The sequence below is a fragment of the Fringilla coelebs genome (genome assembly GCF_963513975.1).
Source record: "Fringilla coelebs genome assembly, chromosome: 38".
Taxonomy (NCBI): domain Eukaryota; kingdom Metazoa; phylum Chordata; class Aves; order Passeriformes; family Fringillidae; genus Fringilla; species Fringilla coelebs.
The window spans coordinates 469,165-496,883 of NC_140064.1; the positions used below are offsets into that span (position 1 = coordinate 469,165).

Sequence of the window (27,719 nt, forward strand, 5' to 3'; positions counted from 1 at the left end):
GGGGTATTTTGGGTGCATTTTTGGGGTGTCCTGGGTGCATTTTTGGGGTATTTTGGGTGCATTTTTGGGGTATTTTGGGGCGTTTTTGGGGTATTTTCAGCTGTTTTTGCTCTCTCAGACACCCAGGGGGTTTTTGGGGTTTCTCAGGATGGTTTTTTAGGGTATTTCTGGTGGTTTTGGGGTGTTCTGGGTGCATTTTTGGGGCATTTTCAGCTGTTTTGCTCTCTCAGACACCCATGGGGGTTTTTTGGGGTTTCTCAGGGTGGTTTTTGGGGTGTCCTGGGTGCATTTTTGGGGCGTTTTCAGCTCTCTCAGAAGCCCAGGGGGGTGGGCACCACCACCCCCCCGCTCTCCACCACGGCCCCCGCCAGGTCCTGAAAGTTCCGGAAGCTTCGGGAAGGGAGAGAGCGCAGAGAGCCCAGGACGCGCTCGTGGGCCTGGGGACAGACCCAAACCGGCCCCAAATCAGCCCAAAACCGGCCCCAAATTATCCCTAAATTATCCCCAAATTATCTCCAAAATCAGCCCCAAATTATCCCTAAATTATCCTAAAATCATCCCCAAACCAGCCCCAAATTATCCCTAAATCAGCCCCAAAATAATCCCCAAAACCATCCCCAAATCAGCCCAAAATTATCCCAAAATCAGCCCCAAACCAGCCCCAAAATTATCCCTAAATTATCCTAAAATCAGCCCCAAAATCAGCCCAAAATCAGCCCCAAAATTATCCCAAAATCAGCCCCAAATCAGTCCAAAATTATCCCAAAATCAGACCCCAAAATCAGACCCAAACTATCTCCAAATCAGCCCCAAAACCAGCCACAAATTATCCCAAAATTATCCCAAAATCAGCCCCAAATTATCCCTAAATTATCCTAAAATCATCCCCAAAACCAGCCCCAAACCAGCCCAAAATTATCCCAAAATCAGCCCCAAAATCAACCCCAAAATCAGCCCCAAATCAGCCCCAAATCAGCCCAAAATTATCCCAAAATTATCCCCAAATCAGCCCAAAATCAGCCCCAAATTATCCCAAAATCAGCCCCAAAATTATCCCAAAATCAGCCCCAAATCAGCCCCAAATTATCCCAAAATTATCCCAAAATCAGCCCCAAACAAGCCCAAAATTATCCCAAAATCAGCCCCAAATCAGCCTAAAATCAGCCCCAAAAAAATCCCAAATTCCTCCCCAAAAATCCCAAATCCTCCCCAAAAAAATCCCAAATCCCTCCCAAAAACCCCAAATCCTCCCCCAAAAAAAATCCCAAATCCTCCAAAAAAATTCCTAAATTCCTCCCAAAAAACCCCAAATCCTCCCCAAAAAATCCCAAATCCTCCCAAAAACCCCAAATCCTCCCCCCAAAAATTCCAAAATCCTCCTCAAGAACCCCAAATCCTCCCCCAAAAAATCCCAAATCCTCTAAAAAAAAATCTCAAATTCCTCCCCCAAGAAACCCCAAATCCTCCCCCCAAAAAATCCCAAATCCTCCAAAAAAATTCCTAAATTCCTCCCCAAAAAACCCCAAATTCCCCCCCAAAATCCCAAATTTCTCACCAAAAAACCCCAAATCCTCCCAAAAACCCCAAATCCTCCCCCAAAAAAACCCCAAATTCCTCCTCAAAAACCCCAAATCCCCCAAAAAACCCCAAATCCTCCCCAAAAAAACCCCAAATCCTCCCAAAAAAAATCCCAAATTCCTCCCAAAAACCCCAAATCCTCCCCCCAAAAAATCCCAAATCCTCCAAAAAAATTCCTAAATTCCTCCCAAAAAAACCCCCAAATTCCCCCCAAAATCCCAAATTTCTCACCAAAAAACCCCAAATCCTCCCAAAAACCCCAAATCCTCCCCCAAAAAAACCTGAAATTCCTCCCCCAAAAATCCAAATTCCTCCCAAAAATCCCAAAGCCCCCCCCAAAAAACCCCAAATCCTCCTAAAAAAAATCCCAAATCCTCCCAAAAACCCCAAATCCTCCCAAAAATCCCAAAATCCCCCCCAAAAACCCCAAAATTCTCCCCAAAAACCCCAAATCCTCCTGAAAAAACCCCAAATCCTCCCCCAAAACCCCAAAATTCCCCCCAAAATCCCCAAATTCCTCCCAAAAAATCCCAAATCCTCCCCCAAAAATCTCAAATTCCTCCCAAATACCCCAAATCCTCCCCAAAAAAATCCCAAATGCTCCAAAAAAACCCCAAATCCTCCCAAAATAAATCCCAAATCCCCCCAAAATTCCCATGAAATCCCCCAAAATCCCCCCAAAACCCCCCCAGAACCCCCCAAAATGCCCAAATTTGCCCCGAAATTCCCGAATTTTCCCGAATTTCCGGAACTTTCCGGAACTTTCCGGGTGTTTTACCTCCTGGCACCAGGTGAGGGCCAGCAGCCGCTCGTGCTGGGCCGTGGGGAGCCCCGAGCTCAGCGACCTCGAGGCCCTGGGGGAGGGGAAAAAGGGGGGGAGGGGAGACCCCAACATGTGGGGAGGGATCCCCAAAATTCCAACCCCCCCTCGGGAAAAAAACCCGGCCCAAATCGGCCCCAAATCCGCCCAAATCGGCTCAAAATCACCCAAAATTCTCCAGAATTCCCCAAAATTCCCCAGAATTCCCCAAATTCCCCCAAATCGGCCCCAAATCTGCCCCAAATCCGGCTCAAAATCCCCCAAAATCCTCCAAAATTCCCCAAAATTCCCCAGAATTCCCCAAATTCCCCCAAATCCACCCCAAATCCGGCTCAAAATCACCCAAAATTCCCCCAAAATCCCCCAAAATTCCCCAAAATGCCCCAAATTCCCCCAAATCCGCCCCAAATCCGGCTCAAAATCACCCAAAATCCTCCAAAATTCCCCAAAATTCCCCAGAATTCCCCAAAATGCCCCAAATCCGCCCCAAATCCGGCTCAAAATCCCCCAAAATTCCCCAAAATCCCCCCAAATTCCCCAAAATCCCCCAAATCCGCCCCAAATCCGGCTCAAATCCGCCCAAAATTCCTCAAAATCCCCCAAAATTCCCCAGAACTCCTCAAATTCCCCCAAATCCGGCTCAAAATCCCCCAAAATTCCCCAAAATTCCCCAAAATCCCCCAAATCTGCCCCAAATCTGCCCAAATCCGGCTCAAATCCACCCAAAATTCCCCAAAATCCCCCAAAATTCCCCAGAACTCCCCAAATTCTCCCAAATCCACCCCAAATCTGCCCCAAATCCAGCTCAAAATCACCCAAAATTCCCCAAAATCCCCCAAATCCGCCCCAAATCCGCCTCAAAATCACCCAAAATCCTCCAAAATTCACCAAAATTCCCAAAATACCCCAGAATCCCCCAAATTCCCCCAAATCCGCCCCAAATCCGGCTCAAAATCCCCCAAAATTCCCCAAAATTCCCCAGAATTCCCAAAATTCCCCCAAATCCGCCCCAAATCGGCCCCAAATCCACCCCAAATCCGGCTCAAAATCCCCCAAAATCCTCCAAAATTCCCCAGAATTCCCCAAATTCCCCCAAATCCACCCCAAATCCACCCCAAATCCGGCTCAAAATCCCCCAAAATCCTCCAAAATTCCCCAAAATTCCCCAGAATTCCCCCAAATCTGCCCCAAATTCCCCAAATCCGCCCCAAATCGGCCCCAAATCCGCCCAAATCTGGATCAAAATCACTCAAAATCACCCAAAATTCCCCAGAATTCCCCAAATTCCCCCAAATCCGCCCCAAATCCACCCAAATCCGGCTCAAAATTCCCCAAAATCCCCCCAAATCCTCCAAAATTCCCCAAAATGCTCCCAAATTTCCCCCAAAAATGCCTCAAAAATGCCCCAAATTTCTCAAAATCCCCCCAAATTCCCCCCAAGACCACCAAAATTCCCCAAAAATGCCCCAAAATTTGCCTCAAAAATGCCCCAAAATTCCCAAAAAATCCCCCAAAAATGCACCAAAATTCCCCCCAAATGCCCCAAATTCCCCAAAATGTGACCCAAAATCCCCAAAATTCGACACCAAACCCCCTTGGAACCCGGCTCGGAATTCATCCCCAAACGGCCCCAAATCCCCCAGAAATTCACCCAAAAATCCAGCCCGGAAATCCACCCCCAAATACCCTAAAAATCCACCCAGGATTCCCAAAATATTCCCCAAAAATGCCCAAAATATGCCCCAAAATTCCCCAAAATTCCAAAAAAAATGCCCCCAAAACCCCCAAAATTCCCCCCAAATGCCCCAAAATTGCCCAAAATTCCCCCAAAATCCCCCCCAAATTCCCTAAAAATCCCTTTAAAATCCCCCCCAAAATCCCCCCCCCAAATTCCCAAATCTTCCCCCCAAAATTGCCCAAAACTCTCCCAAATTTCCCCCAGAATTCCCAAAATTCCCCCCAAAATCCCCCAAAATTCCCCAAACCCCCCAGAATTCCCAAAAATTGCCCCCAAAAATTCCTCCCAAATTCCCAAATCTTCCCCCAAAACCCCTTCAAAATTCCCCCAAAAATGCCCCAAAAACGCCCCAAAAATGGCCCAAAATCCCCCAAAATTCCCCCCAAATCCCCCAAAATTCCCAAAACTCTCCCAAATTTCCCCAGAATTCCCAAAATTCCCCCCAAACTCCCCAAACTCATCCAGAATTCCCCAAAATTCCTCCCAAATTCCCAAATCTTCCCCCCAAAACCCCTTCAAAATTCACCCAAAACTCCCCCCAAAACCCCCCAAAATGGCCCAAAATGGCCCCAAAATCCCCCAAATTTTCCCCAATTTCCCCCAGCACCCCCAGGAACGTTCCAGAATTTGGGATTTTCCCCAAATTCCCGGGAATTCTCCCCGTTTTTACCGGGCCAGCACCACGGCCATGCCGTAGATGTCGATGGCGGCGTCGGCCACGCGCGTCAGGGCGAACTGCTCCTCTGGATTGGGGGGGGAATTTGGGGATCAGCACCCCAAAATTCCACCCTGGAGCCCCAAAATCGAACTCAGCGACCCCAAAAACCCCCGGGAGCAAAAAAATGAAACAAAATTTGGGGTGAAAACGGCCAAAAATGGGAAAATTTGGGTCAAATTTGAATAAAATTCAGAAATTTTGTACAAAAATGCCCAAATTTTGCCCCAAAATGGCCAAATTTTGACCCAATTCCACCCAATTCCAGCCCAGGATCCCCAAATTCGAACTCAGCGACCCCAAAAACCCCCGGGAGCGAAAAAATGCAACAAAATTTGGGGTGAAAACGGCCAAAAATGGGAAAATTTGGGGGAAATTTGAATAAAATTCAGAAATTTTGTACAAAAATGCCCAAATTTTGCCCCAAAATGGCCAAAATTTGACCCAATTTCATCCCAGGATCCCCAAATTTGAACTCAGCGACCCCAAAAACCCCCGGGAGTAAAAAAATGCCACAAAATTTGGGATGAAAACGGCCAAAAATGGGAAAATTTGGGTCAAATTCAACAAAAATGCAGAAATTTTGTAGAAAAAAGCCCAAATTTTGCCCCAAAATGGCCAAAATTTGACCCAGTTCCAGCCCAGGATCCCCAAAAAGCCCCGGGAGCAAAAAAATGCAACAAAATTTGGGGTGAAAACGGCCAAAAATGGGAAAATTTGGGTCAAATTTGACTAAAATGCAGAAATTTTGTAGAAAAAAGCCCAAATTTTGCCCCAAAATGGCCAAATTTTGATCCAATTCCAGCCCAGGATCCCCAAATTCGAACTCAGCCACCCCAAAAAGTCCCAGGAGCAAAAAAATGAAACAAAATTTGGGGTGAAAACGGCCAAAAATGGGAAAATTTGGGTCAAATTCAAAAAAAATGCAGAAATTTTGTACAAAAATCCCCTAATTTTGCCCCAAAATGGCCAAAATTTGAACCAATTCCACCCAATTCCAGCCCAGGATCCCCAAATTCGAACTCAGCGACCCCCAAAAACCCCCGGGAGCGAAAAAATGCAACAAAATTTGGGGTGAAAACGGCCAAAAATGGGAAAATTTGGGGGAAATTCCAATAAAATGCAGAAATTTTGTACAAAAATGCCCAAATTTTGCCCCAAAATGGCGAAAATTTGACCCAATTTCACCCCAGGATCCCCAAATTTGAGCTCAGCGACCCCCAAAAATTCCAGGAGCTCCAAAATCCCCCAAAATTTGGGGTAAAAAACCCCAAAAATGGGAAAATTGGGGTAAAATCGATGTGAAAATGTAGAAATTTTGCACAAAAAAAACCCAAAATTTGACCAAAAACGCCCACATTTTGAGCCAAATCCACCCCAGGAACCTCAGAATTGAACTTGGTGATCCCAAAAATCTGCAGGAGCCCCAAAATCCCCCAAAATTTGGGGTAAGAAACTCCCAAAAAGAGAAAATTTGGGAACAATTCAGCCTTTGGAGGCCAAAAATTCTCAAATTTTCCACCAAAATGCTCCAAAATTTGCCCCAAATCCCCCCAAAATTCCACCCAGGACCCCAAAAACCCCAAAAAAACCCTGAAATTTGGGGCAAAACTCTCAAATTTTAGGCAAAAATGGGGAAAATTTGGCCAAAATTCCCCAAATTCCACCAAAATTCCACCAAAATTCCACCAAAATTCCACCAAAATTCCCCAAATTTCAGATTTTTGGGAGCTCTCGAGCCCAACCCCAAATTAGGGGATCCCAAAATTAATTTGGGGATCCCCAAAATTGATTTTAAACTCCTCAAAAATGGGGAAAAAAACCCAAAAATTCAATTTAAATCCCAAAAATGCTCCAAAAATGCCCCAAAATTTTGGATTTTTGGGGTCTCTCGGTTCTTGCCCGGTGCATAAAATTTGGGAATTTGCCCAAATTTGGGAATTTGCCCAAAGTTGTGGGAATTGGCCCCAAATCTCACCCACGATTCTCTTGCCGTGCTTGATCAGCAGCGCCTCGGCCGTCTCGGCAAAGAGCTCCAGGCACTGCATGGCCTGGGGACCAAAAACGCCCAAATTCAGCCCAAAATTCACACAGAATTCACACAAAATTCACTCAAAATTCACTCAGAATTCACACAAAATTCAGCAGAAATTCAGCAAAAATTTCACCCAAAATTCACACAAAATTCGCAAAAAATTCACACAAAATTCACACAAAATTCACTCAAATATCAGCCAAAATTCAGCCCAAAATTCACACAAAATTCACACAAAATTCACACAAAATTCACTCAAATATCAGCCAAAATTCAGCCCAAAATTCACACAAAATTCACACAAAATTCAGCCCAAATTCAACCAAATTCAGCCCAAAATTCAGCAGAAAATTCACACAAAATTCAGCCCAAAATTCACCAAAATTCACCAAAAATTCACTCAAAATTCAGCAAAAATTCACACAAAATTCGCAAAAAAATCACTCAAAATTCAGCCCAAAATTCACACAGAATTCACACAGAATTCACTCAAAATTCAGCCCCAAATTCACCCAAAATTCACGCCAAATTCAGCCAAAATTCACTCAAAATTCACTCAAAATTCACACAAATATCAGTCAGAAATTCAGCCAAAATTCACCAAAAATTCACTCAAATATCAGTCAGAAATCACCCAAAATTCAGTCAGAAATTCACACAAAATTCACACAAAATTCAGCCAAAATTCCACCTAAAATTCAGCAAAAATTTCACCCAAAATTCACACAAAATTCGCAAAAAATTCACTCAAAATTCAGCCAAAATTCAGCACAAATTCACTCAAAATTCAGCCCGAAGTCGCCCAAAATTCACTCAAAATTCAGCAGCAATTCACCAAAAATTCACTCAAAATTCACTCAAATTTCAACAAAATTCAGCAAAAATTCAGCACAAAGTCACCCAAAATTCACCCAAATTCACCCAAAATTCACCCAAAATTCAGCCCAAAATTCACCAAAATTCACTCAAAATTCAGCCCAAAATTCACACAAAATTCAGCACAAATTCACTCAAAATTCAGCCCAAATTTAACCCAAAATTCAGCCCAAATTCAACCAAAATCAGCCCAAAATTCACACAAAATTCAGCACAAATTTAACCAAATTCACTCAAATTCAGCCCAAAATTAACCCAAAATTCAACCCCAATTTCAGCCCAAATTCAGCCAAATTTCAGAAATCACCCAAAATTCAGCCCCAAAATTCAGCACAAATTCAGCCCAAATTCACCCAAAATTCACCAAAAATTCACTCAAATGTCAGTCAGAAATTCAGCCAAAATTCAGCCAAAATTCACACAAATTCAGCACAAAGTCGCCTAAAATTCACACAAAATTCAGCCCAAAATTCACACAAAATTCACTCAAAATTCAGCAAAAATTTAACCCAAAATTCAGCCAAAATTCACACAAAATTCACTCAAAATTCAGCAAAAATTCACACAAATATCAGTCAGAAATTCAGCACAAAATTCAGCCCAAAATTCACACAAAATTCAGCAGAAATTCAGCACAAAATTCACCCAAAATTCATCCCCAAATTCAGCACAAAATTCACCCCAAATTCACTCAAATATCAGTCAGAAATTCACCCAAAATTCAGCACAAATTCACACAAAATTCACCCAAAATTCAGCACAAATTCAGCCAAATTTACTCAAATTCAGCCCAAAATTCAGCCAAAAATTCACACAAAATTCACTCAAAATTCAGCCCCAAATTCACGCAAAATTCACTCAAAATTCACCAAAAATTCAAATATCAGTCAGAAATTCAGCCAAATTCACACAAAATTCAGCCCCAAATTCAGCCCAAATTTCAGCACAAAATTCACTCAAATAGCAGTCCAAAATTCACCCAAAATTCACACAAATTCACCCAAAATTCACCCAAAATTCACCCAAATTCACCCAAAATTCACCCAAATTCACCCAAAATTCAGCCCAAAATTCACCCAAATTCAGCCCAAATTAAACCCAAAATTCACCCAAATTCAGCGAAAATTGACCCAAATTCACCCAAAATTCCCCCAAAGATTTCCCCCAAACCTCCCCTCAAATTGAACCCAAATTCCACCCAAAAGTGCCCCAGATTTTGGGGTGAAATTTGGGGTTTTTTGGGTCAGGAATTCGATTTTGAAAGTTTTGGGTGGATTTTGGGTGAATTTTGGGATGAATTTTGGGGTTTTTGGGGTCAGGAATCCGATTTTGAGAGTTTTTTGGGTGAATTTTGGGAGGTTTTGGGTGAATTTGGGGGTTTTTGGGGTCAGGAATCCGATTTTGGGATTTTTGGGTGGATTTTGGGGGTTTTGGGGGAATTTTGGGCCGAATTTTGGGTGCATTTGAGGCTTTTTGGGGTTTCCCAATTTTGGGTTTTTTAAGTCAATTTTTTGGGGTGGATTTTAGGGGGAATTTTGGGGATTTTGGGGTTTTTGGGGTTTCTGGGAATCCAATTTTGGGGGTTTGGGGGTGAATTTTGGGGGTTTTGGGGTCAGGAATCCGATTTTTGAAAGTTTTGGGTGGATTTTGGAGTTTTTTTGGGAATTTTGGGGTGAATTTTGGGTGCATTTGAGGCTTTTTGGGGTTTCCCAATTTTGGTGTTTTTTAAGTCGATTTTTTTGGGGTGGATTTTGAGGGGAATTTTGGGTTTTTTGGGGTTTCTGGGAATCCGATTTTGGGGGTTTGGGGGTGAATTTTGGGGTTTTTGGGGTCAGGAATCCAATTTTGGACTTGTTGGGTGGATTTTGAGAGTTTTTGGGTGGATTTTGGGGTGAATTTTGGGGTTTTTGGGTCAGGTCTCACCTGTCGGGCTCCGACCTCGAGCTCGGGGTGCAGGGAGGGATTTTGGGGGGAATTTGGGGCATTTTGGGTGAATTTTGGGGTTTTTTGGGGTCAGGAATCCAATTTTGAAAATTTTGGGTGAATTTTGGGGTGAATTTGGGGGTTTTTGGGTCAGGTCTCACCTGTTGGGCTCCGTCCTTGAGCTCAGGATGCACCAGGTGCTGCAGGGAGAGCCCCGAACCCAGCCCGGCTTTCCTGGGGAAAAAACAACCAAAAATGGGATTTTTTTGGGGAAAAAACAGCCAAAAATGGGATTTTTCGGGGGGAAAAATAACCAAAAAATGGGATTTTGGGGAAAAAACAGCCAGAAATGGGATTTTTTTGGGAAAAAAACCCCAGAAATTGGATTTTTTGGGGAAAAACAGCCAAAAATGGGATTTTTCGGGGGGAAAGCAGCCAGAAATGGGATTTTTGGGGAAAAAATAACCAAAAATTGGATTTTTTGGGGAAAAAACAGCCAGAAATGGGATTTTTTTGGGGAAAAAAAACCCAAAAATGGGATTTTTTGGGGAAAAAAGAACCAGAAATGGGATTTTGGATGGGAAAAAACAGCCAGAAATGGGAATTTTTGGGGAAAAAAACAACCAAAAATGGGATTTTGGGGGGGATCCAGGTGGGATTTGAGGGGTCCCAGGTGGATTTTAGGGAATTTTGGGGTGGATTTGGAGGAGTTTTGGGTGTTTTGGAGAGTTTTGGGGTGGTTTGGGTGTTTTTGGGGTGTCTTGGGTGTTTTGGGCTGGTTTTTGGTGAGTTTTGGGGTGGTTTTGGGGTGTTTGTGGGGCGTTTTTGAGGAGTTTTGGGTGGTTTTGGGTGTTTTGGGTGTTTTTGGGGTGTTTTGGGGGATTTTTGGGGAGTTTTGGGGTGGTTTTGGTGGTTTTGGGGTGGTTTTGGGGATAATTTCAGGATAATTTGGGATGGTTTTGGCGGTTTTGGGTGGTTTTAGGGTGGTTTGCGTTGGTTTGGGTTTTCAGTGGGTGTTTTGGGTTGTTTGGGGGTTTTTTGGGTGGTTTTGGTTGTTTATGGGGGTTTGTTGGGTGGTTTGTTGGGTGGTTTTGGGGGTTTTGGGTGGTTTTGGGGTGTTTTGGGGTGGTTTTTGGGGTGGTTTTGGTATTTTGGGGTGGTTTTGGGTGTTTGTTGGGTGGTTTCGGTGAGTTTTGGGTGGTTTTGGGGTGGTTTTGGGGAGTTTTGGCTGGTTTTGGGTGTTGTTTCTGGGGTGTTTTGGGCTGGTTTTGGGTATTTTTGGGGGTGGTTTTGCGTGTTTTTGGCTGTTTTGGGGTGTTTTGGGGGTGTTTTGGCTGTTTTTGGTGCTGGTTTTGGGGTGTTTCGGGTGGTTTTGGGGTGTTTTGGCTGGTTTAGGTGCTGTTTTTGGGGTGTTTTGGGTTGGTTTTGGGTATTTTTGGGGGTGGTTTTGGGTGTTTTTGGCTGTCTTGGGGTGGTTTTGGGGTGTTTTGGCTGTTTTTAGCTGTTTATGGGGTGTTTTGGGGTGGTTTTTGGGTGGTTTTGGCTGGTTTGGGGTGTTTCGGGTGTTTTTAGCAGTTTTTGGCTGTTTTGGGGGTGGTTTTTAGCTGTTTTTAGCTGTTTTTTGGGTGGTTTTGGGGGTGGTTTTGGCTGGTTTTGGGCTGGTTTTGGGCTGGTTTTGGGCTGGTTTTGGGGTGTTTTGGCTGTTTTTGGGGCTGTTTTGGGGGTGTTTCGGGTGTTTTTAGCTGGTTTTAGCTGGTTTTGGCTGGTTTTGGGCTGGTTTTGGGGTGTTTTGGCTGTTTTTAGCTGATTTTGGCTGGTTTTGGGGTGTTTTTGGGCTGGTTTTGGGGTGTTTTTGGGGTGTTTTGGCTGTTTTTAGCTGTTTTTTGGTGTTTTGGGGGTGGTTTTTTGGCTGGTTTTGGGGTGTTTTGGCTGTTTTGGGCGGTTTTTGGGGTGTTTTTAGTGTTTTTGGCCGTTTTTGGGGTGTTTTTGGGGTCTCCTCACCTGCGCAGCCGCCGCGTCACCTCCCCCGTCAGGACCCCGACGTTGCCCAGGGGGTCCTTGAGCGCCGTCTGCACCCCCCGGAGCTGCACCCCCAGGGTCTGCGGGGAAAACCAGTATGGACCAGTATGGACCAGTATGGACCAGTATAAACCAGTACGGACCAGTATGGACCAGTATGGGCCAGTACGGACCAGTATGGACCAGTATGGACCAGTATGGACCAGTAGGGACCAGTATAAACCAGTACGGACCAGTATGGACCAGTATGGGCCAGTACGGACCAGTATGGACCAGTATGGGCCAGTACGGACCAGTAGGGACCAGTATAAACCAGTACGGACCAGTATGGACCAGTATGGGCCAGTACGGACCAGTATGGACCAGTATGGACCAGTACGGACCGGTACGGAGCGGTACGGATCGGTATGGACCAGTAGGGACCAGTATGGACCAGTATGGACCAGTAGGGACCAGTATGAACCAGTAGGGACCAGTAGAAACCAGTATGGACCAGTACGGACCAGTATGGACCAGTATGGACCAGTACGGACCAGTATGGACCGGTATGGACCGGTATGGACTGGTACGGACCAGTATGGACCTGTATGAACCAGTACAGACCAGTATGGACCAGTATGGGCCAGTATGGACCACTATAAACCAGTATGGACCAGTATGGACCATTACAGACCAGTATAGACCAGTATGGACCAGTACGGACCAGTATGGACCAGTACGGACCAGTACGGACCAGTAGGGACCAGTATAAACCAGTATGGACCAGTAGGGACCAGTATGGACCAGTATGAACCAGTACAGACCAGTATGGACAAGTAGGGACCAGTATGGACCAGTGCGGACCAGTATAAACCACTATGGACCAGTACGGACCCGTACGGACCAGTATGGACCAGTCCAGATTGTTATAAACCAGTCCAAACCAGTCCAAACCAGTCCAAACCAGTTCAAACCAGTCCAAACCAGTATAAACCAGTCTAACCCAGTACCTGCAGGCCCTGCAGGGCCACGAAGAGCCGCAGGATGTCCTGGAACCCTCCCAGTATAAACCAGTGCAAACCAGTCCATTCCCAGTCCAAACCAGTCCAAACCAGTCCAGACCAGTCCAAACCAGTATAAACCAGTATAAACCAGTACAAACCAGTACCTGCAGGCCCTGCAAGGCCACAAAGAGCCGCAGGATGTCGTTGGTTCCCTCGAAAATGCGGAAAACCCTCAAATCCCGCAGCACCCGCTCCACGCCCGGCTCCTGGGGAGACCCAAAATGACCCAAAATGGCCCCAAAAATCCAAAAAGATCCCTTGGGAAAAATCCTAAACCCCTAAAAAATCCCAGCAAAGCCCCAAAAAAATCCCAAAATATCCCCAAAAAATTCCCCCAAAAAATCCCCCAAAAATCTCAAAATATCCCCCAAAAAATCACAAAAAATCCCAAAAAATCACAAAAAAAAAAAAAAAAATCTTGAAATATCACCTAAAAATCCAAAAAAATCCCGAAAATAATCCTAAAAAATTCACAAAAAATTCTCAAAATGTCCCCCAAGAACAAAATGTCCCCCAAGAAATCCCCAAAAATCACCAAAAAATTCCCAAAATATCCCCCCAAAAATCCCAAAATATCCCCTAAAAAATCACAAAAAAATCCCAAAATATCACCAAAAAACCTCGAAATATCACCCAAAAATTCCAAAAAAATCACAAAAAGAATCCCAAAATATCCCCCCCAAAATCCCCCCAAAATCCCCAAAATATCACCCAAAATCCTGGGATTTGGCCCTAAAAATTTGGAAAAAAAACCCACAAAAAATTGGGGGAAATCCCCCTAAAAATGGGAAAACCCCCAAAATTCCAACAATTCCCAATCCCTGAATTCCAGGATCCCCAAAATCCCAAAAAAGCCCCAAAATTGGGGGAAAAAACTCAAAAAAAGGGAAAAAAAAACCAAAATATGGCGAGAAAACCTCCAAAATCAGGGAAAAGCCCCAAAATTCCAGGAATTTTCCCCAAATTCCAACAATTCCCAATCCCTGAATTCCAGGATCCCAAAAATCCCCAAAAAGTCCCAAAATTGGGGATTTGGCCCCAAAATTGGGGAAAAAAATCAAAAAATGGGGAAAAAACCCCCCAAAAATGGGAAAAAAACCCCCAAAAATCAGGAAAAAAGCCCCAAAATTTCAGGAATTTTTCCTGAAATTCCCAGATTTCCCAATCCCTGAATTCCAGGATCCCCCAAATCCCAAAAAAGCCCCAAAATTGGGGAAAAAAACATCCAAAAAATGGGAAAAAAACAAAAAAAAAAGGGGAAAAAATCCCCAAAAACTCCAGAAAAAGCCCCAAAATCCCGGGAATTTTTCCCGAAATTCCCAGAATTCCCAATCCCCGAATTCCAGGACCTCCCAAAATCCCCAAAAAGCCCCAAAATTTGGGATTTGGCCCCCAAAATGGGGAAAAATCCAAAAAATGGGGGAAAAAAACCCCCAAAAATGGGAAAAAAGCCCCAGAATTTCAGGAATTTTTCCCAAAATTCCAACAATTCCCAATCCCTGAATTCCAGGATCCCTAAAATCCCAAAAAAGCCCCAAAATTGGGGGAAAAAACTCAAAAAAAGGGAAAAAAACCCCCCAAAAATGGCGAGAAAACCTCCAAAATCAGGGAAAAGCCCCAAAATTCCAGGAATTTTTCCACAAATTCCCAGAATTCCCAATCCCTGAATTCCAGGATCCCCAAAATCCAAAAAAAGCCCCAAAATTTGGGGAAAAAAGTCAAAAAAAGGGAAAAAAAAACCCAAAAAATGGGGAAAATTCCCAAAAACTCAGGGAAAAAAGCCCCAAAATTCCGGGAATTTTTCCCCAAATTCCCAGAATTCCCAATCCCCGAATTCCAGGATCCCTAAAATCCCAAAAAAGCCCCAAAATTGAGGAAAAAAAAATAAAAAAAAATGAGAAAAAAAACCACAAAAAATGGGGAAAAATCCCCCCAAAACTCCAGAAAAAGCCCCAAAATCCCGGGAATTTTCCCGAAATTCCCAGAATTCCCAATCCCTGAATTCCAGGATCCCCCAAAATCCCCAAAAAAGCCCCAAAATTTGGGGATTTGGCCCCAAAAATGGGGAAAAAAATCAAAAAAATGGGGGAAAAAAGCCCAAAAATGGGAAAAAAACCCCAAAAATCAGGAAAAAAGCCCCAAAATTTCAGGATTTTTTCCTGAAATTCCCAGAATTCCCAATCCCCGAATTCCAGGATCCCCCAAAATCCCAAAAAAGCCCCAAAAATGGGGATTTGGCCTCCAAAAATGGGGAAAAAAATCAAAAAATGGGGAAAAAAAAAAACCTAAAAGTGGGAAAAACCCCCTAAAAATCAGGAAAAAAAGCCCAAAATTTCAGGAATTTTTCCCGAAATTCCCAGAATTCCCAATCCCCAAATTCCAGGATCCCCAAAAAGTCCCAAAATTGGGGATTTGGCCCAAAAAAATGGGGATAAAACATCAAAAAAAAGCTGAAAAAACCCCAAAAATGGGGAAAAATCCCCAAAAACTCCAGGAAAAGCCCCAAAATCCCAGGAATTTTTCCCGAAATTCCCAGAATTCCCAATTCCCGAATTCCAGGATCCCCAAAATCCAAAAAAAATCCCCAAAATTGGGGGGAAACTCCAAAAAAGGGTGGAAAATACCCCAAAAATGGGAAAAAATCCCCCAAAACTCCGGAAAAAGCCCCAAAATCCTGGGAATTTTTCCCCGAATTCCAAGAATTCCCAATCCCCAAATTCCAGGATCCCCCAAATCCCAAAAAAGCCCCAAAATTGGGGAAAAAAACCATCCAAAAAATAGAAAAAAAAACCCTAAAAATGGAAAAAAATCCCCCAAAACTCCAGAAAAAGCCCCAAAATTCCAGGAATTTTCCCCGAAATTCCAACAATTCCCAATCCCCGAATTCCAGGATCCCCAAAAAGTCCCAAAATTTGGGATTTGGCCCCAAAAATGGGGGAAAAATCAAAAAATGGGGAAAAAAAAACCCCCAAAAATCAGGAAAAAAGCCCCAAAATTCCGGGAATTTTTCCCAAATTCCCACAATTCCCAATCCCCGAATTCCAGGAGCCCCCAAGTCCTGGGAAAGGCCAAAATTCCTCAAAAATGGGAAATAAACCCCTCGGAAAATGGGGAAAAATATCCAAAAAATCAGAAAAAAAACCCAAAAATGAGGAAAAAAGCCCCAGAATTTCAGGAATTTTTCCCGAAATTCCAACAATTCCCAATCCCTGAATTCCAGGATCCCTAAAATCCCAAAAAAGCCCCAAAATTGGGGGAAAAAATGAAAAAAAAAGAGAAAAAAATGAGGAAATTAGGGGAAAAATCTCAAAAAATTCTGGAAGAAGCCCCAAAATTCCGGGAATTTTCCCCAAATTCCAACAATTCCCAATCCCTGAATTCCAGGATCCCCCAAAATCCCAAAAAAGCCCCAAAATTTGGGAAAAAAAGTCAAAAAAAGGGAATAAAAACCCAAAAATGGGGAAAATTCCCAAAAACTCAGGGAAAAAAGCCCCAAAATTCCGGGAATTTTCCCGAAATTCCCAGAATTCCCAATCCCTGAATTCCTGGATCCCCCAAAATCCCCAAAAAAGCCCCAAAATTTGGGGATTTGGCCTCCAAAAATGGGGAAAAAAATCCAAAAAATGGGGGGAAAAAACCCAAAAATGGGAAAAAAAACCCAAAAATCAGGGAAAAAGCCCCAAAATTTCAGGAATTTTTCCCGTAATTCCCAGAATTCCCAATCCCCGAATTCCAGGATCCCCCAAATCCCCAAAAAGCCCCAAAATTTGGGATTTGGCCCCCAAAATGGGGAAAAAAAATCAAAAAATGGGGGAAAAAAAACCCCAAAAATCAGGAAAAAAGCCCCAAAATTCCGGGAATTTTTCCCAAATTCCAACAATTCCCAATCCCCGAATTCCAGGATCCCCCAAAATCCCAAAAAAGCCCCAAAAATGGGGAAAAAATTCCAAAAAATCAGGGAAAAACCCCAAAAAATCGAAAAAAAAGCCCCAAAATTCCGGGAATTTTTCCCAAATTCCAACAATTCCCAATCCCCGAATTCCAGGATCCCCCAAAATCCCCAAAATCCCCAAAATTTGGGATTTTTCCCATCTCACCTGCATGAAGCCCATGCCCCCCATGAGCTGGATGCACTCGTCAGCCACGGCCCAGGCGGCCTCCTGGGAATTGCGGAAAATTCCGGAAATTTGGGGGAAAAACGGGAAAAATTCCGGTTAAAAAACGACCTGGGAAAGGCCAAAAGTGCCCCAAAATCCACCCAGAATTCCCAAGGGGAAAAAAATCCCAAAATTCCTCCCTAAATTCCCCCTGTGGGATTTGAGTTTTTTGTTTTCCAAAAAAGATTTGGGAATTTTCGGGCAAAACGCCTCAGAATTCCCAAAAAAATCCCAAAATCTTCCCAAAATCCCTCAGAATTCCCAAAAAAATCCCAAAATCTTCCCAAAATGCCTCAGAATTCCCCAAAAAATTCCCCAAATCTTCCCAAAATGCCTCAGAATTCCCAAAAAAAATCCCCAAATCTTCCCAAAATCCCTCAGAATTCCCAAAAAATCCCCAAATCTTCCCAGAATTCCCCATAAAATTCCCAAAATCATCCCAAAATCCCTCAGAATTCCCCAAAATAATTCCAAAATCTTCCCAGAATTCCCAAAAAATTCCCCAAAAATTTCCCAAATCTTCCCAGAATTCCCCCAAAAATTCCCAAATTTCCCTAAAAATCCCTCAGAATTCCCAAAAATAATCCCAAAATACCCTCAGAATTCCCCAAAAAATCCCGAATTTCCAAAAAAATCCCTCAGAATTCCCAAAAAATCCCCAAATCTTCCCAGAATTCCCAAAAAATTCAAAAAAATTTCCCAAATCTTCACAGAATTCCCAAAAAATTAAAAAAAAATTTCCCAAATCTTCCCAGAATTCCCAAAAAAATCCCAAATTTCCCTAAAAATCCCTCAGAATTCCCCAAAATAATCCCAAAATACCCTCAGAATTCCCAAAAAATTCCCGAATTTCCAAAAAAATCCCTCAGAATTCCCCAAAATAATCCCAAAATCTTCCCAGAATTCCCAAAAAATTCCAAAAAATTTCCCAAATCTTCCCAGAATTCCCAAAAAAAATCCCAAAATCTCCCCAGAATTCCCTAAAATTCCCGAATTATCCCCAAAATGTCTCAGAATTCCCCCAAAAATAATCCCAAAATACCCTCAGAATTCCCAAAAAATTCCCAAATTTCCAAAAAAATTCCCTCAGAATTCCCAAAAATAATCCCAAAATCTTCCCAGAATTCCCAAAAAAATCCCTCAGAATTCTCCCAAAAAATCCCAAAATCTTCCCAGAATTCCCCAAAAATTCCCCCAAAATCCCCAAATCTTCCCAGAATTCCCCAAAAAATTCCCAAATTTCCCTAAAAATCCCTTGGAATTCCCAAAAATTCCCAAATTCTCCCCAAAATCCCTCAGAATTCCCCCCCAAAATTGCAAAATTTTCCTAAAATCCCCCCAGAATTCCCAAAATCCCAAAATTTTCCCAAAAAATCATCACAAAATCCCTCAGAATTCCCAAAAAATTCCCAAATTCTCCCCAAAAATCTTCCCAAAATTCCCAAAAATTCCCGAATTTCCCTAAAAATCTCTCAGAATTCCCATAAAAATCCCAAAATCTTCCCAGAATTCCCAAAAAATCCTAAAATTTTCCCAAAAAAATCCCTTAGAATTCCCAAAAACAATCCCAAAATCTTCCCAGAATTCCCAAAAAATCCCTCAGAATTCCCAAAAATAATCCCCAAATCTCCCCAGAATTCCCAAAAATTCCCAAATTCTCCCAAAATACCCTCAGAATTCCCAAAAATTTCCTGAATTTCCCTAAAAATCCCTCAGAATTCCCCCAAAAATTCCCAAATTTCCCTAAAAATCTCTCAGAATTCCCCAAATAATCCCAAAATCTTCCCAGAATTCCCAAAAAATCCCAAATTTCCTCCCAAATCCCTCCCAAGCTGCCCCAAATCCCAGAGAATTCCCAAAATTCTGGAAAATTCCCAAATTCCCCCCCCCAAAAAACTCCAAAAATTTGGGATAATCTCAAAATTCCCCCAAAATCCCTCCTAAAAATCCCAAATTTCCTCCCAAATCCTTCCCAATCCCTCCCAAACTCCCAAAAAATCCCCAAAATTCTGGAAAATTCCCAAATTTCCTCCCAAAAATCTCCAAAAATTGAGAAAAATCCCAAATTTCTCCCCAAAATCCCTCCCAAAGTGCCCCAAATCCCCCCCAAAAATCCCAAATTTCCTCCCAAATCCATGAAAATCCTTCCCAAACTGCCCCAAATCCCAGAGAATTCCCAAAAAAAGGGGAAAATTCCCAAATTTCCCCCCCCAAAATCTCCAAAAATCGGCAAAAATCCCAAATTTCTCCCAAAAAATCTCCAAAAATTGGGGAAAATCTCAAATTTCCCCCAAAATCCCTCCCAAAAATCCCAATTTTCCTCCCAAATCCATGAAAATCCATCCCAATCCTTCCCAAACTCCCAAAAAATCCCCAAAATTCTGGAAAATTCCCACATTTACCCCAAAAAATCTCCAAAAATTGAGGAAAATCCCAAATTTCCCCCCAAAATCCCTCCCAAAAATCCCAAATTTCCTCCCAAATCCATGAAAATCCCTCCCAACCTGCCCCAAATCCCAGAGAATTCCCAAAATTCTGGAAAATTCCCAAATTTCCCCCTAAAAATTGAAGAAATTCCCAAATTTCCCCCCAAAATCCCTCCCAAGCTGCCCCAAATCCCAAAGAATTCCCAAATTTCTGGAAAATTCCCAAATTTACCCAAAAAAATCTCCAAAAATCGAGAAAAATCCCAAATTTCTCTCCAAAATTCCCCCCCAAATCCCTCCCAAAACTCCCAAATTTCCTCCCAAATCCATCCCAATCCCTCCCAAGCTGCCCCAAATCCCAAAAAAATCCCCAAAATTCTGGAAAAACCCCAAATTTTCCCCCCAAAAATTGGCGAAAACCCCAAATTTCCGTCCAAAAAATCTCCAAAAATCGAGGAAAATCCCAAATTTCCCCCCAAAATTCCCCCCAAAGTGCCCCAAATCCCCCCCAAAAATCCCAAATTTCCTCCCAAATCCATCCCAATCCCTCCCAAGCTGCCCCAAATCCCAAAAAAATCCCCAAAATTCTGGAAAATTCCCAAATTTTCCCCCAAAAAAATCTCAAAAAATCGGCAAAACCCCCAAATTTCCACCCAAAAAATCTTCAAAAATTGAGGAAAATCCCAAATTTCTCCCCAAAATTCCCCCCAAATCCCCCCCAAAAATCCCAAATTTCCTCCCAAATCCATCCCAATCCCTCCCCAGCTGCCCCAAATCCCAGAGAATTCCCAAAATTCCGGAAAATTCCCGGATTTCCTCACGGAGCCGAAGATTTTGCTGATGGCCGCCTCGATCTGGAAGTCGGGGTCGCCTCTGTCCATGTTGGCGCTGATCATGAAGGCCATGGACTGGATTTGGGGGGAAAAAACGGGAATTTGGGACATTCCCAAAAAATTTTGGGATGTTCCCAAAAAAATTTGGGAAAATCCTGAAAAAATTCCGGGGGTTTTTCATCAAAATTCCCCAAAATTTTGGTCAAAATTGACCCAAATTCCACCCAAATTCAGGCCAGAATCGATTCCATCTCCAAATCCAGATGGGTTTGGGGGAAATTTGGGAATTTGGGACATTCCCAAAAAATTTTGGGATGTTCCCAAAAAAAATTGGGTGTTTCTGAAAAAATTCCGGGGGTTTTCCATGAAAATTCCCCAAAATTTTGGTCAAAATTGACCCAAATTCAGGCCAGAATCGATTCCATCTCCAAATCCAGATGGGTTTGGGGGAAATTTGGGAATTTGGGATGTTCCCAAAAAAATTTGGGAGGTTCCCAAAAAAATTTGGGAGGTTCCTGAAAAAATTCCGGGGGTTTTCCAACCAAAATTCCCCAAATTTGGATGGAAATACCACCCAGATTTGCTCAAATTCCACCCAAATTTTTGGGAATTGCCCCAAAATCCCTGAAAATTCCCCCAGATTTTTAGGATCCGTCCCAAATTTTGGGAATTTCCCCAAATTTTTTCCCCAAATTTTTCCCCAGACCCCCCCAACTTTTCAGGATCCTTCCTAAATTCCCCAAATTTCAGGAATTTTCCCCCAAAATTCCTCCCAAATTTTCAGGATCCTTCCCAAATTCCCCAAATTTGGGGAACTTCCCCCAATTCTCTCCAAAATCCTCCCCCAAAATTCCCCCCAATTCCTCAAATTTCAGGAATTTCCCCCAAATTCCCTCCCCAGACCCCCCAACTTTTCAGGATCCTTCCCAAAATTCCTCAAATTTGGGGAATTTCCCCCAAATTCCCCTAAATTTTTCAGGATCCTTCCCAAAATCCCCCAAATTTCGGGAATTTCCCCCAAATTCCTCCCCAAATTCCCTCAAATTTCTCAGGATTGTTCCCAAATCTCCCAAATTTTGGGAATTTCCCCCAAATTTCACAAAATCGTCCCAAAATTCCCCCAAATTTTTCAGGATCCTTCCCAAAATCCCCCAAATTTTAGGAATTTCCCCCAATTCTCTCCAAAATCCTCCCCCAAAATTTCCCCAAATTTTGGGAATTTCCCCTGAATTCCTCCCCAAATTTTACAAAATCCTCCCCAAATTCTTCCCCAGACCCCCCCAAATTTTTCAGGATCATTCCCAAATTCCCCCAAATTTTGGGAATTTCCCCCAAATTCCTCCCCAAATTCCCCCCAAATTCCTCCCCAAATTTCTCCCCAGACCCCCCAATTTTTCAAGATCGTTCCCAAAATTCCCGAAATTTTGTGAATTTCCCCCAAAATTCCTCCCCAAATTTCACTAAATCCTCCCAAATTCCCTCAAATTTCTCAGGATCGTTCCCAAAATCCCCCAAATTTCGGGAATTTCCCCCAAATTTTTCCCCCAAACCTCCCCAAATTTCACAAAATCCTCCCAAATTCCCCCAAATTCCTCCCCAGACTCCCCAAATTTTTCAGGATCCTTCCCAAAATTCCCCAAATTTCGAGAATTTTCCCCAATTCTCTCCAAAATCCTCCCCCAAAAATCCCAAAATTCCCCCAAAAATTCTCCAAATTTTGGGAATTTCCCCCAAATTCCTTCCCAAAATCCCCCGAATTCCTCCCCAGACCCCCCCAAATGTTTCAGGATCATTCCCAGAATTCCCAGAATTCCCGGAATTCCGGGAATTCCCGGATCCCCACCTCGGTGACGTAGTGCAGCAGCGCCATCCTGGCCAGCTTCTCCTGGATGGCCCCGAATTTGTGGATTTTGGCCCCAAATTGGGTCCGGTTGGAGGCGTGGGAAACCTGGGGGGGGAAAAAAATCCCAAAAATTGGGAAAATCCCCAAAAAAAAATTGGGAAAGAGGGGAAGGGAGGGGATTGGGGATTTTAAAAGGAATTTTTGGGATTTTTTGGGGAATTTTGGGGGGAAATTTTGGGGATTTTTAAATGAATTTTTTGGATTTTTAGGGAATTTTTGGGCAGAATTTTGGGGATTTTTGGGGGGGATTTGGGGGGGATTTTTAGAGATTTTTTGGGGGGGATTTTTAAGGATTTTTTGGGGAATTTTTTGGGAATTTTTTGGGGATTTTGAGGGGATTTTTAAAGGAATTTTTGGGGGAATTTTAGGGAATTTTTGGGGATTTTTAAAGGAATTTTTGGGGAATTTTTGGGGATTTTTAGGGAATTTTGGAGGGATTTTTAAAGGAATTCTGGGGAATTTTTAGGGGGGATTTTGGGGGATTTTGAGGGGATTTTTAAGGGAATTTTTGGGGGATTTTTAGGGATTTTTAAAGGAATTTTTGGGGGGATTTTTAGGGAATTTTTTGGGGAAATTTTGGGGATTTTTAAATGAATTTTTGGGGATTTTTAGGGAATTTTTGGGGATTTTTAGGGAATTTTGGAGGGATTTTTAAAGGAATTCTGGGGAATTTTTAGGGAATTTGGGGGGATTTTTTAAAGGAATTTTGGAGATTTTTAGGGAATCTTTTGGGGATTTTTAAAGGAATTTGGGAGATTTTTAGGGAATTTTTGGGAGATTTTTAGGGAATTTTTGGGATTTTCAGGGGATTTTTGTAGGGAATTTTTGGGGATTTTGGGAGGATTTTTAAGGATTTTTTTGGGATTTTTAAAGGAATTTTTTGGGCATTTTTAGGGAATTTTTTGGGGGGTTTTGGGGGAAATTTTGGGGATTTTTAAATGAATTTTTGGGGATTTTTCAAGGAATTTTTGGGGGGATTTTTTGGGGAATTTTTGGGGGGTTTGGGGGAAATTTTGGGGATTTTTAAATGAATTTTTGGGCAGAATTTTAGGGAATTTTGGGGGATTTTAGGGAATTTTGAAGATTTTTAAAGGGGATTTTTGGGGAATTTGGTGGATTTTTGTAGGGAATTTTTGGGGATTTTGGGAGGATTTTTAGGGATTTTTTGGGGATTTTTAAAGGAATTTTGGGGGATTTTTAGAGATTTTTTGGGGGGGGATTTTTTGGGAATTTTGGGGGAATTTGAGGGGATTTTGGGGGATTTTGAAATGAATTTTTGGAAATTTTTAAGGGAATTTTTGGGGATTTTAAAAAGGAATTTTTAGGGATTTTTAAGGGGATTCTGGGGAATTTTTAGGGAATTTGGGGGGATTTTTTAAAGGAATTTTGGGGATTTTTAAAGGAATTTGGGAGATTTTTAGGGAATCTTTTGGGGATTTTTAGGGAATTTTTGGGATTTTCAGGGGATTTTTGTAGGGGATTTTGGGAGGATTTTTAAGGATTTTTTTGGGATTTTTAGGGAATTTTGGGGGGGTTTTGGGGGAAATTTGGGGGATTTTTAAATGAATTTTTGGGGATTTTTAGGGAATTTTTGGCAGATTTTTAGGGAATTTTGGGGGGATTTTTATAGGAATTTTGGGGATTTTTTGGGGGGATTTTGGGGATTTTTAGAGATTTTTTGGGGGGGATTTTTAAGGATTTTTTGGGAGATTTTTAGGGAATTTTTGGGGCATATTGGGGGATTTTCAGGGGATTTTCGGGGGATTTTTAAAGGAATTTTTGGGACATTTTTGGGGGTTTTTAGGGAATTTTTGGGCAGAATTTTTGGGGATTTTGAGGGAATTTTGGGGGATTTTTAAGGGAATTTTTGGGGAATTTTTAGGGGATTTTGAGGGATTTTTGGGGGATTTTTAAATGAATTTTTGGGGATTTTGGAGGGAAATTTGGGGGGATTTTAAAGGAATTTTTTTTTTTTTAGGGAATTTTTTGGGGATTTTTAAAGGAATTTTTTGGGGATTTTTAAGGGAATTTTGGGGGATTTTAAAAAGGAATTTTGGGGGATTTGGGGGGATTTTTAAAGGAATTTTTGGGGGATTTGCAGGGAATTTTTGGGGATTTTTAAAGGAATTTTAGGGGATTTTCAGGGGATTTTGGGGGGATTTTAAGGGAATTTTGGGGGATTTTAAAAAGGAATTTTGGGGGATTTTTACGGAATTTTGGGGGGGTTTGGGGGGATTTTTTTTTTTTATTTTTAAAAGGAATTTTTGGAGGGATTTTTAGGGAATTTTGGGGGATTTTTAAATGAATTTTTGGAGGGATTTTTAGGGAATTTTGGGGGATTTTGGGAATCTCAAATCCCAGCAGGATCTGGGCCCATTTCAGCTCAGATTCTCTCAGATCTTTTTGTGATTCCCTCATTTTTTTGCCAATTTCTTCATTTCTACCCCGATTTCCTCGGGGTTTTTTTTGTTTCCCGGCATTCCCAGAATTCCCAAAATTCCCCAAATTCCCAAAATTCCACAGCTTTAAGAATCTCAAATCCCAGCAGGATCTGGGGCCATTTCAGCTCAGATTCTCTGAGGAATTTCGAGGTTTTTCTGCCAATTCCCTCATTTTTTTTGCCGATTTTCTTGGTTTTTGCCGATTTCCTTGGGGGTTTTTTTTGATTTTCGGGATTCCCAAAATTCCCAAAATTCCTGAAAATTCCTGAAAATTCAGGAATCCCAAATCCCAGCAGGATCTGGGACCATTTCAGCTCCAATTCTCTCGAATATTTTTGTTGACTCCCTCATTCCTTTGTAACTCCCTCATTCCTTAACCGATTCCCTCGGGGTTTTTTTTTGTTTTCCAGCATTCCCAGAATTCCCAAAATTCTCAAAATTCCAGAACTTTAGGAATCTCAAATCCCAGCAGGATCTGGAGCCATTTCAGCTCCAATTCTCTGAGGAATTTTGGCGTTTTTCTGCCAACTCCCTCATTCCTTAACCGATTTCCTCGGGGTTTTTTTTGATTTCCAGCATTCCCAGAATTCCCAAATTTCCCAAAATCCCTGAAAATTCAGGAATCCGAAATCCCAGCAGGACCTGGGCCCATTTCAGCTAAGATTCTCTCGAATATTTTTGCTGACTCCCTCATTCCTTTGTAACTCCCTCATTCCTTATCCGATTTCCTCGGGGTTTTTTTTGTTTCCCGGCATTCCCGGCATTCCCGAATCCCCCCGGATCCCTGAAAATTCAGGAATCCAAATCCCATCAGGATCTGGAATCATTTTTGCTCTGATTCTCTGAGGAATTTCAGGCTTTTCCTGCCCATCCCCTCCTTTTTTTGCCAATTTCTTCATTCCTGCCCCGATTTCCTCAGGGTTTTTTTTTGTTTTGACCATTCCCAGAATTCCTGAATTTCCCAAAATCCCTGAAAATTCGGGAATCTCAAATCCCAGCAGGACCTGGGACCATTTCAGCTCAGATTCTCTCAGAGCTTTCTGCCCATCCCCTCATTCCTTTGTAACTCCCTCATTCCTTCACCGATTTCCTCGGGGTTTTTTTTGTTTTGCAGCATTCCCGGAATTCCCAGAATTCCCAAAATTCTCAAAATTCCAGAACTTCAGGAATCTCAAATCCCAGCAGGATCTGGAGCCATTTCAGCTCCAATTCTCTGAGGAATTTTGGGGTTTTTCTGCCAACTCCCTCATTCCTTAACCGATTTCCTCGGGGTTTTTTTTGATTTCCAGCATTCCCAGAATTCCCAAATTTCCCAAAATCCCTGAAAATTCAGGAATCCGAAATCCCAGCAGGATCTGGGACCATTTCAGCTCCAATTCTCTTGAATATTTTTGTTGACTCCCTCATTCCTTTATAACTTTCTCATTTCTCCACCGATTTCCTCGGGGTTTTTTTTGTTTCCCAGCATTCCCAGAATTCCTGAATTTCCCAAAATTCCTGAAAATTCAGGAATCTCAAATCCCAGCAGGATCTGAGCCCATTTCAGCTCCGATTCTCTGATGAATTCCAGGCTTTTCCTGCCCATCCCCTCATTCCTTCGTAACTCCCTCATTCCTTAACCGATTCCCTCGGGGTTTTTTTTGATTTTGGCCATTCCCAGAACTCCAGAATTCCCAAAATTCCTGAAAATTCAGGAATCCGAAATCCCAGCAGGATCTGGAATCATTTTTGCTCTGATTCTCTGAGGAATTTCGGGGTTTTTCTACTGATCCCCTCATTCCTTTGTAACTCCCTCATTCCTGCCCTGATTTTCTCAGGGTTTTTTTTGATTTCTGGCATTCCTAGAATTCCCAGAATTCCCAGAATTCCCAAAATCCCTGAAAATTCAGAAATCTGAAATCCCAGCAGGATCTGGGGCCATTTCAGCTCCGATTCTCTCAGACCTTCCTGTCCATCCCCTCATTCCTTTGTAACTCCCTCATTCCTTAACCGATTCCCTCGGGGTTTTTTTTGTTTTCCAGCATTCCCAGCATTCCCAGAATTCCCAAAATTCCACAACTTTAGGAACTCAAATCCCAGCAGGATCTGGGACCATTTCAGCTCAGATTCTCTCAGATCTTTCTGCCCATCCCCTCATTTTTTTATACCTCCCTCATTCCTTCACCGATTCCCTCGGGGCTTTTTTTGATTTCCAGGATTCCCAGAATTCCCAAAATTCCCAAAATTCCACAACTTTAAGAATCTCAAATCCCAGCAGGATCTGGTGCCATTTCAGCTCAGATTCTCTGAGGAATTTCGAGGTTTTTCTGCCAATTCCCTCATTTTTTTGCCGATTTTCTTGGTTTTTGCCGATTTCCTTGGGGGTTTTTTTTGATTTTCGGGATTCCCAAAATTCCCAAAATTCCTGAAAATTCCTGAAAATTCAGGAATCTCAAATCCCAGCAGGATCTGGAGTAATTTCAGCTCCGATTCTCTGAGGAATTCCAGTGTTTTTCTACCAATCCCCTCGTTCCTTTGTAACTCCCTCATTCCTTATCCGATTTCCTCGGGGTTTTTTTTGTTTCCCAGCATTCCCAGAATTCCCAAATTTCCCAAAATTCCTGAAAATTCAGGAATCCAAATCCCAGCAGGATCTGGGCCCATTTCAGCTCAGATTCTCTGATGAATTCCAGGCTTTTCCTGTCCATCCCCTCATTCCTTTATAACTCCCTCATTCCTTATCCGATTTCCTCGGGGTTTTTTTGTTTTCCAGCATTCCCGGAATTCCCAAAATTCCCCAAATTCCCAAAATTCCACAGCTTTAAGAATCTCAAATCCCAGCAAGATCTGGGCCCATTTCAGCTCAGATTCTCTGATGAATTTTGGGGTTTTTCTACCGATCCCCTCATTCCTTTGTAACTCCCTCATTCCTGCCCCGATTCCCTCGGGGTTTTTTTTGTTTCCCGGCATTCCCGGCATTCCCGGATCCCCCCGGATCCCCCTCTCACCGCGGCCCTCAGCAGCCCCCGCATGCTGCCGGCCATGGCGGCGGCCATGCCGAAGCGGCCGTTGTTCAGCACGTTCATGGCCACCTTGAAGCCGCCGCCCAGAGGGCCCAGAACGTTCTGGGCCGGGACCCGGACGCCGTCAAAGTGAACGGAGGTGGTGCTGGAGGCGCGGATGCCCAGCTTCTTCTCGGGGGCTCCGCTGGGGAAAGAGGGGAAAAATTAAAA

General features: G+C 42.7%; 1 protein-coding gene across 1 annotated transcript; it reads right to left on the reverse strand.

The window, feature by feature from the left end:
- On the reverse strand, positions 1 to 27,719 carry ACADVL (acyl-CoA dehydrogenase very long chain). The gene is made up of 11 exons (XM_084224456.1): positions 27,495 to 27,719; positions 22,007 to 22,111; positions 20,152 to 20,238; positions 16,845 to 16,907; positions 12,852 to 12,953; positions 11,687 to 11,784; positions 9,847 to 9,919; positions 6,830 to 6,902; positions 4,807 to 4,879; positions 2,357 to 2,432; positions 1 to 437 (listed from the first exon to the last, which is right to left on the reverse strand). Exons 1-11 carry the CDS (start codon positions 27,570 to 27,572, stop codon positions 312 to 314), a joined length of 954 nt encoding a protein of 317 aa, XP_084080582.1. The 5' UTR covers positions 27,573 to 27,719; the 3' UTR covers positions 1 to 311.

Coding starts and splice junctions, on each gene's coding strand:
- ACADVL (XM_084224456.1), bottom strand. CDS start 27,572: ATGAACGTGCTGAACAACGGCCGCTTCGGCATGGCCGCCGCCATGGCC. Junction 9,920..11,686: donor GTGACGCGGCGGCTGCGCAG/GTGAGGAGACCC, acceptor TTTTTTCCCCAG/GAAAGCCGGGCTGGGTTCGG. Junction 6,903..9,846: donor TCAAGGACGGAGCCCAACAG/GTGAGACCTGAC, acceptor TTTGGTCCCCAG/GCCATGCAGTGCCTGGAGCT.